General features: G+C 38.6%; 1 protein-coding gene across 1 annotated transcript in view; it reads left to right on the top strand.

The window, feature by feature from the left end:
- Window positions 1-4,230: 4,230 nt before the first annotated feature.
- LOC103354106 (olfactory receptor 146-like) overlaps window positions 4,231-16,684 on the top strand; it is a 13,643-nt gene continuing 1,189 nt past the window's right edge. The window contains exon 1 of the mRNA XM_008277377.1: window positions 4,231-4,296. Within this exon, the coding sequence (XP_008275599.1) occupies window positions 4,231-4,296 (66 nt within the window). The remainder of the gene's footprint in view (window positions 4,297-16,684) is intronic.

The raw sequence follows: 16,684 nt of genomic DNA, 5'->3' as shown, positions 1-16,684 counted from the left end.
TCAGTCGAGTGAATTTTATTGTGTTGTTAAAGTTTTGCTAGAGTAAATGATGAGAATAGTTTTTCCACCCCTGTGTAAGACTGTGTTATGTGAAAAGTATTGATATATAGAGAAAACAAAACATCATATAACTATTTAGTTAAATCAACATATATTGTCTCGTTTACTTAATTGTAAATATATGCGTTTTGCTCAGTTCTAGTAAATTAACTTAAAATGTTTTTCATTTTCAGAACACTTTAGAATTTAAAAGGGTTCTTATAACATGATGTGTTCACTCAACTCATCAAATTAAGTGAAGAATTAAGAAACAAAACTCGTATGTAAGCAGACTTTCTAAGAGTCATTGTTATAGAAGTACAGTGACTCTTTTTTTGTACTTTGAGAAAATGGACAATGTGGAAACTTGCTGTGTCTTTAATACATGTTTAATCAAGTTATGGTCAGTACTGAATTCATAACTTGTCTGACTATAATCAGGAGCAGCTTTACAGGTTTTCTTTGTACTGACTGCAGATTAAAAAAAAGAGCTTCACTGGCTGAAGCTGTTAATTTTTAGAAGTAAATAAAGAAGAAACTCCTTCAAAGTTAGAAAATGTAAAAGGAAAGCAACTACAACTGCTGTCTAGTTGCTTCGACTTAATATCTTAAGTTTTATTTTCTCAATTTAACTTCAGACTTTCATAACTTATCAGATGACTTTGAAGGAATCAACCAAATTGCACATTTTTAAGCAAGCAGCAGGAGAACTTATACTTCTGTGGCTGTAAACGTATACAATATGGGACTGAAATGAAATGCGGTGAAGTAATATTTAGCACCAAATAAACAAAAGAAGAACTTTACGACAAAACAAGTAGCTCCTGACCAGACGTGCTTAGTTACAGTCCAGCAGTGAGTGAAGGAATGTGTTTCTTGTGAGTTGACAGTCAACAGATTCTGACTTGATGAAGTCTGCTGATTGGTACTTGTGGTGTCCTTTCAAGTCATAGTTCAATATGTAACTTATTCAGTTAAGACAAGTCTTGTTTGTATTAACTGTCTGTCTTGACATACATGAAACACAATCAGCAGTGGACTTTTAAAGACTCACCAAAGCTTGCGTTAAAAAATGACTAACTTTCCACTCACTCAGCATTCAAGCTGATAAAATCTGAACTAAAGCAAAAGAATAATAATATAAAAAAAAACTGAAGTTGCACCATTTTTTTTCCCTGTGACAACCATGTGATGCTGTTAAGTCATTGTCCAGTTTGCACAACAGTGAGTGGGCCAAAGTGCAGCAGGAAGAACAGCGAGGAACATAGAGTACAGTTCAGCCTGCCATCCCGAGGGCAAACCAAATATGTTCTACTACAGCGAGGGCAATTTAAAGCCATTGAAAAAAAAAGAAAAAAAAAAAGATAAACATCTTTAAATATCGTTAATTTTACGGCATGTCAGCACAGTGTGAGGGGAGTTCTGGATGTGAGAAGCTATTTTATTCCAGGGTGATGACTGCACTTCTGTTGCCATCGGTGTGTAGTTTTTTCCTTTCCTCCTCCCTGTTTTCGTCCCTCCCTCCTCTCCTCGCTGCACTCACGCTGTGTCCACTACACAGTAACGTGGGCCAGATATTCGACATGAATACAACTATTCTTCCTTCATTGAAAGGGTCTGGGTGCAGGCAGAGAGGATTGTGGTTACAGTAGCACCAGTCAAAAGTGCCACTCTGTTTTGCGTGACATTAAACTCAGTCAGTATCGCTGCTGCTTGGAACAACGCAGACAAATTACTGCTTCTCAGGTAGCGCGAGTCTGCATGAGTAAACATTTTGCAGTGTCATTTAAATAAACGTGACATTTACAACCGTGACATTCAAACACGCGGCTCGGCAGTAAACAGTAATAAAACTGGTATGATTTCATGTGTCTGACGCTCACTCCAGACTACAATAACCAGGTTTAAAATCAATGGGATTGGCAGAGTGACACCCTTTCATAAAGCTGCTCTTACACATTCATTTCTCATGTTGGGATGGATTACATGGGCAAAAATGTAATTATGGGGTAAGAGCCACCAAACATTACCCAAACAGCATTGCAAGACATGGTATGCTTTGCTCAGTTTTCTTTGCAGAGCGTGGTAAAGATTGAGGATGATGCCATCTTCTGGTAAAGTAGCTTCATGGCAACTCTGTAAATGCATGTGCAATTCTTAAAATGCCCCCACTGCCACTTGATTTTTATTTATTTATTTAAGTTTCTATTGGGAAGAAAGCAACACATTATACACAGCAGTAGACCTCTGTTGGGCTCTTGAGCAAGGCTCTAAACCCCACCTGCTCCATGGCTGATCCTGCACTCTGAGCCCAACCATCGAACAAAGCTGGGTTTTGTGAAGAATGAGGAATTTTATAAAGGCTTCATAAAAACTGTGAGGAACCCCCGTTTGTACAGTTCACTGTATCTATTATACTATTTTATAAACTTGTTGTTTAGTGACTATGTTGTATGTGGAATAAAAATGACTGACACATGACAGCTGAGGCCCGTAGGTTCTCCCATATGAACTGCAGATTCTGCCACCATAATAATAATAATAATATTTTTTAAAGAAATCTTTTTTTTGAGGAGTATATACTGCAAATATATCATTCTATATGCTACTCTTTTTTTTCTTTTATTACTCCCTCACTAGCAGGCAATCTCTACCCTTTGCTTTATATCTTTACATCTATTTTCGGTTGTTTGCTTTTGACATCACATCCAGCCACAGCTGTTGTATTTTGCTGCAAAAGTATAACTCATATAATTTACAATATCTGTTCCCAAAAACTTGCAAATTTTCAGTATCTTCCCACTGCAGTGCACATATTAACCTCTTAAGACCCGAGCGCTTGTTTGATATGCATTTTTTATTATTTTATTTATAACAAATATAAAGAAAAGAAAATATATAAAAATATACATAACAAGTATTTTTTAAAAAAAATAAAACATTTAATAAATACCAAACAATAGTAGGAAAAAATTTTTAAAAATCTATAAAAATGAACCACTGTGGTAATACAACCCAAAATATGACGTCTGCGCATGTGGACACCAGGTCTTCAGAGGTTAATAGTTCACTTTAAATGATGTAAAGTATTTTTGATTATGATACATTTGCAGTTTAAATCCAAGAAACAGTACTAAATGCACAATGACTTTCTGTTTTGGAATTAAATTACTATTTGTGTACATTGAGTGAAAACTTGGCAGAAAGACACACAGATTTCTAGCTTTTTAAAAAAATAAAATAAAACAACATTTATTTGTACATATGTAGCCTTTTATAAACCCTTTTTGTATTTCCACAGGCGATCTTGGGCTCTATAGATAAGAGACACGAGAATGAGATCTAAAAACAACTCCAGCAAAACCTGAGATTTTGACTGTAAACTAGTGAGTGAAAAGCAACCTTGTAATAATGGCTCAGTCACAATGATGATACTGAACCTGTTCTGAAAATTGTCAACTGCAGATATAGCGAACTCAATGCACATGAAATAAAGCGTCAGAAATGCTGCATGTGTTTTAGTCATAGTAGTAACACGGGGCCTCTCAGTGAACACAATTGAGTTTTTCTGACAAACACGACCTGGATCCACAACAGGGTTCTCCAGAGTGGAAGAGGTTACCCACTGAGCATGGCCACAGATCGCTTGTCAGTGTGATTTGGTGACAGCAACAATCTGGCCGTGCTTCGTGGGCGTAATGCTCTTTCGCTTCTGAATATTTCCTTTATCTCCTTGCTTCTCAGACAGTAGATGAACAGGTTGATCAGCAGGGAAAAGACTGTAGAAGAGGATGGTGGCGATACACTCGTCAGGGAAAGAAAGGCGTAGAATAGACTAAGAAATGTGGAATGTGGTAGATAGAAATAATGCAGACCTGGGTGGCACAGGTGGAAAAGGTCTTCACTCTCAGGAGAATATTGTGAAAGAAATATGAATAATAAATCAGAAAAACATAAAATATGTGCCGGTTTGGGACGTGAATTTTGTACTTTCAGTCATGAAGTTGTCTGGTTTAATCTGACAAATATACAGGATGTGAAAATACACCATTATTCACCGCACACTAGAGATGTGAGAGACACAGTGGGAAGACTTTTAAGTCTTATTGCACAACTCAGAGGGAAACTGAGTCCAATGTATTTTTCTTTCACCTGAGAGGAAAACAGATGGCCAGATATTGGTCCAGGGCCATGGTCAACAAAATCAGGGAGTTCAAGGAGCCAAAGTCGTGGATCATGTGCTCCTGGAAGAGGCATGTATGAAAGCCAAGACTCCAATCAGTCCACCAGTAGTGAGCAATTAGCTTTGGTAAAGCCACTGTGCTGGAGCCTAAAGGAAAAACAGGAAGTGAAGAGAATAACAGGAAAAGATAAGGCAGAGTAGATCACATGATGCACTTCTGTTTTTCAGTAAATCCGTCCACTATTTCTGGGTGAATAAATGGAATGCAATTTGAGAATCACATTCATTTTCAAAGCCAGTATTTCCTGTCGTATTGAAATGCATTATTACCTCCTGCTCTTCCTTAACACCAGCTACTGGAAACTAAACCAGGGAGGATTTCTCAGTTGATCTTTACGTCAATACTTGCGTCATTCCTACTTCTTTCACCTTCTTACATCAGAAATTCGGACTGCAGTTCAATTACAGATTTTCTGATTACTTCCCTCATATCTCCGGGTCATCAAAAGATCAAGAGGGCTGCTGTTGCTGCGATACCAGTCCAGATTGTCTCTACTGTTGCCTCTGCTACTCTTAGGTGTCAAAAACACATTATTTGCACAATCACCAAGACCACCAGTGTTTGCTTAATGGTGTACAATACCCAGGTGATGTGGTGTTAGGATTAATATTGTTTGTAGCAGCAGTGTTACACCTATTGAGAGAAGAACACCCATAGCAGGTAACGTAAAAGATATTTCCCAGTGTCTGACCACGATGATGTCCTTGGGCTTCTGGAGGCAAACACCACCACCCACCACCGTGGTCTCGTAGAGGAAGAAGAAGAACCACGCCAGGACTCCAGCTACAGACTGGGGCAGCCCACAATAAGAAACTCTGACACACCTGTGTGGTTCTCATCCACCTGAAACACACTGAAGGCAGATTGAGGCAGAAAATCCATCAGAAAAGTAGCAGCGTGTACCCAAAAGTTTCTCTCATTTATCTCAGGGCTTAGCTCACCGACTGGCCTTGACAGCGTGACAACGACAAGCAGCAACTCCTCAGATTTATAAAGAATTCATGATGGACAGCAGGGAAGAAAAAAAAAAATCAGCACAGTCATGTTGTCTAAATAACCTTTCAATAATAACGGAGCCTGGGTGTTTTCTTATTGTTACACTGATTCTGGCTAATTAACTAATGGCTGGCATGAAGTCAGTGTATCATGTTGCTTGCGCATCGTTTTCATTGCTAGAGCTCTCATAACATAAAGAATGTAGGAAAAATCCAGGTTAGGCTGTGCTGAAATAAAACATTAGAACAACCAACATTTTTATATTTCTTAATATGTGGTGAAGAAGGAATGAGAAAAATATTGTAGGGTCTTAACCGTAATTATGTAATTAGTGAGATAAATCTGTATGAGAAATATTGTTGTAGGGTTTTAACCTTACATTCATTTGACAACTCGGCAAAGTTAATCTAATTTAGGAAGGACCTATGGGTCTATTTTTATTTTTTTTAAATTTACCATACAAGCTTGGGACTTGATCAATACTAATTTACAAATGGAAATGCTTCTATAAACCTGGAGTGATTTTATGGTCCTGACACATTCTAGTAGGGCTGCAAGGTGGCGCAGTTGGTTCGGACTCTCACACTTTGCAGCAATAAGGTTGCCGGTTTGGGTCCCGGTGGGGGCACCGGAATCTTTCTGCGTGGAGTTTGCATGTTCTCCCCGTGCAGCGTGGGTTCTCTCCAGGTTCTCCGGCTTCCTCCCACAGTCCAAAAACATGTTGAGGTTAATTGGTGATTCTAAATTGTCCGTAGGTGTGAATGTGAGTGTGCTTGGTTGTCTGTCTCTAAGTGTGGCCCTGTGATAGACTGGTGTCCTGTCCAGGGTGTCCCCTGCCTTCTCCCTCAGTCAGCTGGGATAGACTCCAGCCCCCCCGTGACCCTAGTGAGGATTAAGTGGTGTATGGATAATGGATGGATGGACACATTCTAGTACAAATACACAGCGCAGGACTGACTGAGGGCAGCATCAAAATACACAGTATAAATATACAAACATACAGCGTGGGCTAAATGTACAGAACATACTGAAGATACTCCGCAAATGACACTGTCAAACAGCATTCTTGTCTAAATTGAACCTATATGCCCATGAAGAATACAAAAATATCTATTTGTACATCGTGTGCATTCATTCAACCTTTATTTAAACTCCAAGCACGCTGAGGTATGGAGGCCTCATTTGTAATGTAGCTGAGTAAGAATGAATTTTTATGTAATATTTTGTCAGTCTGTGCTGAACTAGTACTGAACAAGGACACCTAAAATGATCAGTCAGGATTCGTGTTTGTAATTACAGCTGTGCTTTTCATGTAAGGGCAAATTAGCTGTTGGCTGTGGCGGGGTTCAACCAGCAACCTTCCCAAACTGGGAGAAACGATGGCGTAGACGTCAGCTGTGGTTTTAAATTTATTTCAGGCCTCTCCAAAGTGCGACAGTGACTAGAATATTTACAAAGTGCAACAAAACAAAAAAAAAGTGCAAAAACCCAATCGTAAAAATAAGCAAAGGAAAAGAAAAGAAAAACTCTATGTACAGATCTATTTACACACCAGCTCTCCTTTAACTCCAACTTCAAAAACTCCGACCAACACTGTCACAATCACAATCACAATCACAACCACAATCACAATCACTGTCACTGTCACTGTCTCCAACTCTAGACTCCAACTACTCCCACCATCAGTCAGTGCCCAGAGCCCTTGGTTTTAAAACCCAAGCCCCTCCCACTGGGCGTACCCTTTACAGGTAAAATACAAAAATTATACAAGCATGTTTCCAAACAGTTTTTCCCCCAATTCACCCCTGCGATGGGAAACACTGAATTCTCATTCAGGGGACAGGGGTAGGGTTTCTCACCATAACCCATCGGCAGTTCATATAATAATGTTCACAGGGAAAATAATAAAATGTTGCGCGTCATGTGACCGGCAACTGCGCGGGCCCATACCATCTTAAGCCGGCTGATGGTATGGCCCGGGTTTTCCCGCCAAGCATTCCAGCCAGCTGCCTACCACTGCAATGGACGGTGAGTGTGTGTGAGTGTGTGTGAGTGTATGGATGAGAGAGAGAAAGTATCGTTGCAAGTGTGCACCCTTGGTCACGAGACTTAACAGCAGAAGTGAAATAGAATGAGGTGTGAGTGCAGGTTATTGTACAGTTTGTAACTGGATGTGCGTATGTGTGTCCTGTGTGTGTGTGCTACGCGGCTTATGCGCCGCGTCGGCGTGTGCCGCGTCGGCCTGCCGGCCCGCTAACCTCCGCTTGTGACAGCGTCGCTCCGTCACATTGGCAAAAAAAAAAAAACCAACCCACAAAACATATAAAGTGGGGATGAACAATGAATTGATTTGCAAATGTACAATTAGCAAAAAGGCTGCAGTGTAGGATGTCCATTATGCATTGCCTTTCATGTCATTTGTTTTACAAATGTGTGCCATCCTCACCGTTTTGATGGTATCTCATGAGCTCCATTACATGTTTCACATCTATTACAAAGTGAATATTGATCTGAAGTTTGACTTTTAAAAAATTATACGACAAACCAAATCCCGGTCACAATGTCAGTAACAAATATCACAATTAGATTTTTATCCCGAATCGTTCATCCCTACTAGTTCATCCTACTACATACATGATAGGATAAAATATCTGGAAAAAAAACCAACTGCTACTACTTTGATTATCTTTCAGAACCATACAGCAAAACAGCAACTTCCACAACTTGAGGTTGAGTGATGCAATCAATGCCACCACTATTCAAAAGGTGTGAGAAATACTAAGTAAATAATAGTTTTTTTATAGAGTCATTGTGGTCTCACTCATTGAATTCATGCTGTGTACGAAGTGCCATGGTGTTTGCTTTGGAAATTATTGCTCCACTGATAAGATTAGAAGGTTTGTGGAAGGCCTTGATGTCTGCCCTGTGATGTGACCATTTATTGAAAGGTGTGATTTATAGCTGGCTGGCGACTGCTCGACAGCCCCTGAAACGGTGAGGAACAAACTGTTGTTTTCAAATACAACACACCGGTTGATGTCTACCTTTGGTACTGGAAATATATCAGTGCATTACTCTGCATTGATTGGTGAATTTCAGAATAACACTATAATAAACAGTTCTGTATCATGTGCTGAAACCATTAAGAATCAATCACCAGCTTTGAAGTTCTAGAGCTCTTTTAGCATCTCTTATCTTGTTTTGTTTTTGTCACTATAACAGCTTTTCTACTTTGAAAAGCTCTAATAAATGCACTGCATAGAACCTATCTGGCACCAAACTACAGACAATTGCGAAGTAGAGAATAGGACAGTATTGCTTTGTGTATACTGGATGTAAAAGTTTGCAACTTTTTGTGAGGCCTTAATAAGCCGGTGACTGCTATCAACTTGTTCTGATATGCTGTTGCCCCCTTATGGTCAAAGTTAGTTTCATCTGATGATTGATTAGGTGATGAAGGATTTAGGGACAGTTTTACGAACAGGGCTTTGGCTGACAGTGAACCTTACCGTAAAGTATGTCAATACTTTAAATTGTTTCTATACTAGACGCTAACTAAAGGCCAGACGGGGCTGTCAGTTTTAAGTATCACGTGAATGATGTGTTCTATCTTGAGTGGTCTTGTAACAGACAGAGAATTTCATACTAAAAAGTTTAGTTCTGGATAATGTTCACCTAAACTTTGTAATATGTTGCATTATCTTTGGCTTGTGGGATTTTGTTCCCCACTTCTTATAGAGGACCAAGGCTGTGAAACTAAATGTTGTGCAACTAAACCAATCTTTACCTAAACTGGTCCCCTCTGACTAATAATGGAATTTGGCCAAATTCCAGCCAGTTTTCAGCTTGATTTGTTGCATCAGATGAATGTCTGGCATGTCACACATTTTGGTTGGCTGTCTTGCAGTTTGACAAGTTCAGCAGTTTGATTTTCCACATGGCATTAAATCCCAAAATCCAACAGCAGGTTCACTATCTGTAAAGATAATCGCCAAAATTACACCATTTGTCAGAGCCAGGAGTGATAGAAACAGGAAGATTCAGATATTCCACGTTACAACTGCTCATGAACAAACCGTGTGTGACCTGTGGTTGCATTGGGAAGATTAACCAAATCAAAGCTTCAATTGTGTTATTGTATCAAAGGTACTTTATTCTACTCATGTCATTTAAAAAGTTGTCAAGAATAAATGGTTTGCACTAATTAGATCCTGTAAAACACACACACAAATTGTGCTCAGTAGGGTAACTGAGTAGCCATGAGTGACTCAACTACAAGCAGCATTCAAAAAAAGTTCACGCACGATTCTAAAATTTATATTGCAGGGAAAAAAACAAGTCCAGAGTGAGTAAAAATGTGACAGGAGTAGAAAATGACCAGAAAATGTTTAGGATTCAGGAGATTAAACTGCAAATGTAATTATCATTGGACTAATATTTTATGTGTTTTGGCTCAATCGTGCTAACAATGTTCATGGTCAATGTGAGCACTCCAGTTGTGATCGGCCCTTTGATTTTCACAGTTTGAGCACAGACATTGTATGATGTCATGTACAGTGTAATGCACACTTCAGTCAAAAACCAGAGATGTATTTGTCAGAAGTGTAAGTAAAATCCCTGTTGTTCATACACCTGTCTTACATCAGACTTGCAAAAACAAAAGTACTTTAACAATAATAAGCTACATCATCTGTGTGATAAATATTTGTGTTTGTGTCTGTCTTTATGGGAAGGGGGAATGATAAAGTCTCTGAAGATCAATTAGTCAGTTTGATCACAACGGGTTTAAGCAGGACTGTCTCCCTCTAGGAAACAACCCAGGAGGATGAGAAAAACAGACCAGACCTCTCCTGAGGGCAGATGAGAAGGTACAGTGGCATTGTAGTGGGATTCTCAGGAGTCATCCTGCAGTGGAGTTCACAGACCTGTTTGTAAACGAGAAAACTTGGATGAAGTTAACTCTAAAATGATGATTGTTTTAGGCTCAATTGTGAAAGTATTCATGCAATTTAGGTCTAGAGATTGGGCCTGTATTTCACCAAATACCAACAATATCTCTAGTTTTTAGACTACTACTGCTGCAGATGTCCACTGTGACAGCTACTACTTGTATGAATACTACAACTGTGACACCAAATAACAGTAATATTGCTTCAGAGTTGAAGTAAGAGTGGCGACTACAAGTATAACTGCAAATACAGCTAACAACAACACTACTGTTGCTTTATTAACTAAATGGATTACTGCTTCTAATACATGTACAGCATCTTCAGCTTGTAATACCCCTATACAGGCGCTATGACTACAACAGCAAGTAATGTTATTGTTTATAGTATACAAGTGCAGACATAAGGAGGTAGTTAAATTACTGACCGGAAGAATAATACTTACTACCTATCTCAGCAACTGATTGTTTTAAATGAGTTCCGTTTTCTTTAGGAGTATGGATTTGCAACTTTGCCTTATCTTAAAAAGTTCTGAAGTTGGTCACCTATTTTGGAACATCTTTTACCTAATCTTAAATTATCTTTGCGTCATCTGTTGATTTGTTGAAAAGAGTGTCTAAAAGATGTATTGTTAAGGAAAAACCCCGATGTGTATGTTCAAAACATATGTTGTTGCAGTGTTCTTGAAAATCATTAAAACGCCATAGTGCTGATTCCCACGAGAATCTGCAAAATGTGGAATTATGTGACAAACTGGTCCCTGCAGACCTGAGGCAGGGGATGTATCCTGTCGTTTTGTCCTCTTTGTTGTTTATTTTCCAGCTCTATCTCTGTGGGACAATCTGAACACCTGTAATATACCCAGGGAGCCAATTCCATTTATTTGGCAACAATACCTTAATAGTAAAGCCCTATGGATAATGCTCAATGTAATAGTTTGAGTTTAGAGGCCCTGGAGCTTTAATAATCTCCTGAGTACATGCTGATATTGTTTTAGGCACAGCACACTGAACCACGTGGTAATGAATTATGAATGTATGTGTCCCAAAAATCTCCTTCTTGCTGTTAGCCAAACCAACCCAGACTGCAATTGACCAAAAAGTACACAGAAATGAGCCACCTGGGAGGACAATTTTGCTAAATGCATTAGGGATCTCTATGTGTTCAACCTAAAGAAGGGTGAATAGGTCAGCTGCTTTTGTGTGGGATCAACGCTTTCTTAGTTTTGCCATCATTTTTATTTTAGTTTTTTTTGCTGAATTGATTCAGTATCGCTGAATTTTTCCGTTTTAATTCTGACACAAATCTCTTGTGCCTCTGGTGGATGTAACAGGACTAACCATTGGTCAGCAGATTTTTATACAATGGCAATGTTCCAGTAAGAGATGTAACTCTATTTATCTTCAGCCTGCCATCTTTGTCAATAAGCACAAGTAGTAGATGTACGATCTAGATAACTTTTTAGTCATGCAAAATGAAATTCATGTGACTACATGCATAGATGGACAGTGGTATCAGAGGTAATGACATGAATCATAGACTGTCAAGTTGGTCCTACACTTAACTGCTGTATGTTCCATGTTAAAATACTGCAACGTTGTTTGTCACTGGGTGTTTCTCTATACAGGTGTAACAACACCTTTGTCACAGACTGATACTATGAGCCAATAGCAAAAAATATTAATAATAAAGTTAGCAATAGCAAGATACTAATGCAACATATAATGCAATGATGAGCTTAGTACCTGTTTTTAATATGTTTAGTATTTCTGTACCATGTGAAAGTAAACTAGTCTATCTGCTCTTTGACAGACTCCAAGAGTTAATTAGATCTCCAAGGAGACCTGCTTGTGTTGTTGATGAGGAAATTAAGTTGTGAAACAAAGTTGAAGTACTGATGCAATGCAAGTCTATGCTAAGCAAGGCCACAAAGTAAAGTACATTTGGTGTATTGACTTTATCTCACTCTTGTCATTTATAGCACTGACACACCTCTTCATGAATGTGCACTAAATCTGAAGGAATACTGTTGACATTTTAGCGTTACAGAAGATTGACACAATGTTCATGCTAGATAGCAAACAACAGTCAGCAGGTGGTTAGCTCATGTTAGCATAAAGAGCAGAAACAAGGGTATGCGATTAACATTGTTCTGTCCAAAGGTGCCTACAGGCACCTCTTTAGCTGGCTAATTAGCAGATTATATCATGTTTGTTTATTCACATATAAACCAAAATGTTTTAAAGGGAGATATTTATTGGCACGAAAACTGATTTGCTGGAGTCCTGCCATAACAGTTAGATTGACAGCAACCAGCAGACACTTATGGAAGTCAATTGTCAGTTAATTTTTCATTTATAGTGCTAATACACTTAGTGCCAGCACATGGACGTTAGTCTGACCAACAGACAGTGAATGTTTCAGCTTACCCAGCTGTGTAGTTATTACAGCTTAGGATTTGAATAATTTTAAACATTTCTACACTTTTTACATCAGTGTTGCTGACCTTGTATGGTTCAAGTTTAGTGTCACTAAAAAGGAGCTCAGCCAATGTGGTATTCTAAATGTTCTTATTTTACCATTAGGCTACTAGTGAAGTCAAGTCAGTTTTATTAATGTAACCCATCATTCAAAATCACAAGTAAATTGAACAATCTGCCCAGTATACAACACCATCTGTCCTTAGACCGACACCATCAGGACAAGGTATTCTTTATTTTGTGCACATTCTCTGTGAAATTATCCAGGTCATGAAAAGTTTCTAACTTGGAGAGGCAATGTAACTCTTGCTGTTTCTCCAACTTACCTAACAAAACCCCTTTTCTCCCCTGACTGTCCCCTGCAGGTAGGGACAAAGTGTTTACCTAATTGTTCAGGATGTGTCATCATCCTGCAAGAGCAGTGGCAACAAACAACTCATTAACTGCCTCATTAGGCAGCGTTTTTCCAGCTTTCAACTAGGGAGTAAATACCATAGTTGAGTTGTGAACTAAAGTTTTTAATATAAAGTTGGACTTTATGGACATTCAGTATTTTTATATGAAAAGCAGCATGATAAGATCTATGAACAATGTGTTTTTTGACTTATGCACGCAGTCTATGCAGATGGATGTATACATTTATTAAACTTCTATTTAGAATATAATGAAGCTTTTGAGATGTTAGAATTTGTTATATGGGCCAGGACACATGATATTTCATGATACCTTTTCACATACCATGACTTAAGCTGGACAGCACACTGCCAGCTTGTGTGCTATGGGCTAGAGACTAATCAAGCTCACAGGAAAGAAAGCAGATGCTGTCCTGAGGCTGTGTGTTCCAAGACATCTCTCTGATCTCAGTTGGGTCTTGACATTCTCTCAGTGAAATCAATTAATTGGGTGAAACGGTTCTGTCTTTAGGATGAAACCTGCAGTCTGAGTCCATTCTATGCTGCATGTGCCATAAGCACTCACTCCCACACCAAACGTGCCGGATTAACCATGACAGAAGAAACAAATATAGTTATTACTTTAATTCAGTCCATTTAATCTAAGATAGTAGTGTTGCTTCCTCATTTTAGATTTTGTTGAGAGTTTACTTGTTTTTTATGGGACCCAAAACTAAGTTCTGTTAAATAATTAATCATAGTTACTTTTGGATTTTGGTAATTATACAGATATTTCACAGAACTAACTTTTGGGTCCTCAGTAACACATAAGTAAACTCCGGACAAAAAAGTGAACTCTGGACAAAATCTGAGACAGTGCAGCAACATATTTTCTGAATGCTGTCTGAATTGACATGGACTGATCCACTTCACATTTGGCAGGTAATGCGATACACACAAGTATATATACATATACGGTTGAAACTAGAAGTTTACATACATTGTATAAAAAGACAGAATAATGAGAGAGAGATTTTTTTTTTTATTATTTCCCCTTAAAGTCAGAAGTTTACATAAACTAAGATTACTGTGCCTTCAGGCTATTTGGGAAAACCCTATGATGATGTCATGGCTTTGGAAGCTTTTGATAGGTTAATTGACAACATTTGAGTTAATTGGAGGCAAACACACTGCTTCATTTTGTGAAAACACAGGAAAATCTAAAGAAATCAGCCAAGATATCAGAAAGAGAATTATGGACCTCCACAAGTCTGGTTTATCCTTTGGTACCATTCCGAGATGCCTGAAGTTGGGGCAAATTTGAGAATAATGTGACGTACTTCAAATATTACAAATATGCACACATCCTGTTACATACAGTATCAGTCAAAAGTTTGGACACACCTTCTCATTCAATGGTTTTTATTTGTTTTAATTATTTCCTTCATTGAAGATTAATACTAAAGACATCAAAACTATGGACAAACACATATGGAATTATATTGTAAACAAAAAGTGCTGAACAAGTTAGAATATGTTTTATATTTTAGATTCTTCAAAGTAGCCCCCTTTTTGCTTTGTTGACAGCTTTGCACACTCTTGGCATTCTGTCACTCAGCTCAGCACTTGTTGGCTGCTTTTCCTTCACTCTGTGGTGTAACTCATCACAAACCATCTCAACTGGGTTTAGGTCGGGTGATTGTGGAGGCTACGTCATCTGACTCAGCACTCCATCAATTATCTTCTTGGTCAAGTAGCCCTTACACAGCCTGTAGGTTTGTTTGGGTTCATTGTCTTGTTGAAAAACAAATGATGGCCACAGCAAGTGCAAACTAGATGATATGGCATCGGCCCTGCAGATGCCGTGGTAGCAGGACTCCAGACTGTGACCAAAATGGTTACATTTCCGACCTTTTTTTTGAGGGTGTGCAAGTTAAAATTTCAAGTGGTTGCATTGGTGCGAGTGCATGATGATCATTGAGCTGTATTAGTGTTGCTGTAACCAGCGCAGGCAGCTACTGTGTGGACCCAGAGTCGGCCCTTGGCATAGGCAGTATAGGCAAATGTTAAGGGCGCCGACATCCACAGGGGGCGCCACAAGCTTACCCAGCTAACTGACATGTATTCAGGCAAATATTTATCAACAAGCGCCGATGCAGTTTCTCTACCTTTAGCAGCAAAGACATTACGATAGCGTCTTTGCTGCTAATGTTAGCAGCGAAGACGTCGAAGACGACAGTAGAGAAACTGCATTGGCACCTGTGGTTAAATATTTACCTGAATACACATCAGTTAGCCAGAGAGTATCGCTAAGACATATATATTGAAAAAAAATTAAATAAATATATATATATATATATATATATTTATATATATTTAAAAATACAGAAACTTTCAACAGATAAATTGAAGCACTCTAAGTTCTACTGCACTCCTGCCATGTGGTTGAACCTGCACTGATCTCACCTCTGTGTGTGAATGTGGGTTGGCAATCGACCAACCTTTGAACTTTTTGAGCTCTACATCCTTTTTGAGCTCTATAGAGCTTCATCATTAAACTAAGTCACTGACAATGAGTGACAAACAGGTCATTCACATTTTTATTCAACAACTTAAACCTTTTAGTTGTTTACATGTCCTTGTCTGCTAAACTGGCAAACACGTGTGATTTTATTTACTCTGATGGACACTCCAGATTATGCACTTTTTTTTGCATTCTTGAATAATTTTACAACTTTCACAATCTTGAGAAACTGTTACAATTTTCCTGTGGGGGGGAAATAATTGTAATAATTTTATTTAATATGTTTTTAATGTGTTTTTTTCTGATTCCGATCTTTGGCTACGCACTTTAGTTTAGACCTTTATCAAACAATTACTAGCAACTGACTGTCAGTCATATCGAGTTGGATTATCTATTGGAATACACTTCTTGTAGGTCATCTGTCTTATCTGTTGTAAAATGTAATGTCTTGTAGCAGTCTGGAAAACCACTGACACCCAACGTGGTCTTGTAAGCAAAGGGCTTGTAGCTGGTCTCTCAAGGCCTCAATCTTATGTAGCATATTGCTATTGCCTTTACGGTCCCATGGTCACACCAACTGACAGCGCCTCCTCATCTGTTTTTTTGGCTGATGTCTGCTGGCTGCTCTGGGACTGACTGGGTTGATAGTTTACTGGTTTATGCTGTGCTGCAAAAACCACAAACAGTCTGTGTAGTTGTTCTATTAAAATAAAGAGGGAATGGCTTATACCTTAAATTTTGTTGCAGCTAAAGTGTCTTCCACTTACCTTGTCTGACTTGTAATGGTAAAAAATTCCATGTCACTTTGTTGAACCATTTGAGATGAAGTTGTGGGTCTTTTATACGGCAATAGAGGCTCAATATAGAGTTGAAACAGCTCAATTTCGAGCACACTTGCAAACTGCTCCCGACTTGCTAATATTATGCTGTTGAGGATTTTAGCAATAGATCGTGTAAAAGCAACAGTTTCATATGATTGCAAATGTATTATTATTTATTTATTTTTGTCAAATGCTCACATTGCACAGGCGCAAAGGATTCGATGTAAACGCAGGGGAGATCT

Source organism: Stegastes partitus, unplaced genomic scaffold, assembly GCF_000690725.1.
Source record: "Stegastes partitus isolate 25-593 unplaced genomic scaffold, Stegastes_partitus-1.0.2 Scaffold96, whole genome shotgun sequence".
In the NCBI taxonomy this organism is placed as follows: Eukaryota; Metazoa; Chordata; class Actinopteri; family Pomacentridae; genus Stegastes; species Stegastes partitus.
Note: the sequence above shows the minus strand (reverse complement) of the source record. Positions and strands in the feature narration are given on the sequence as shown.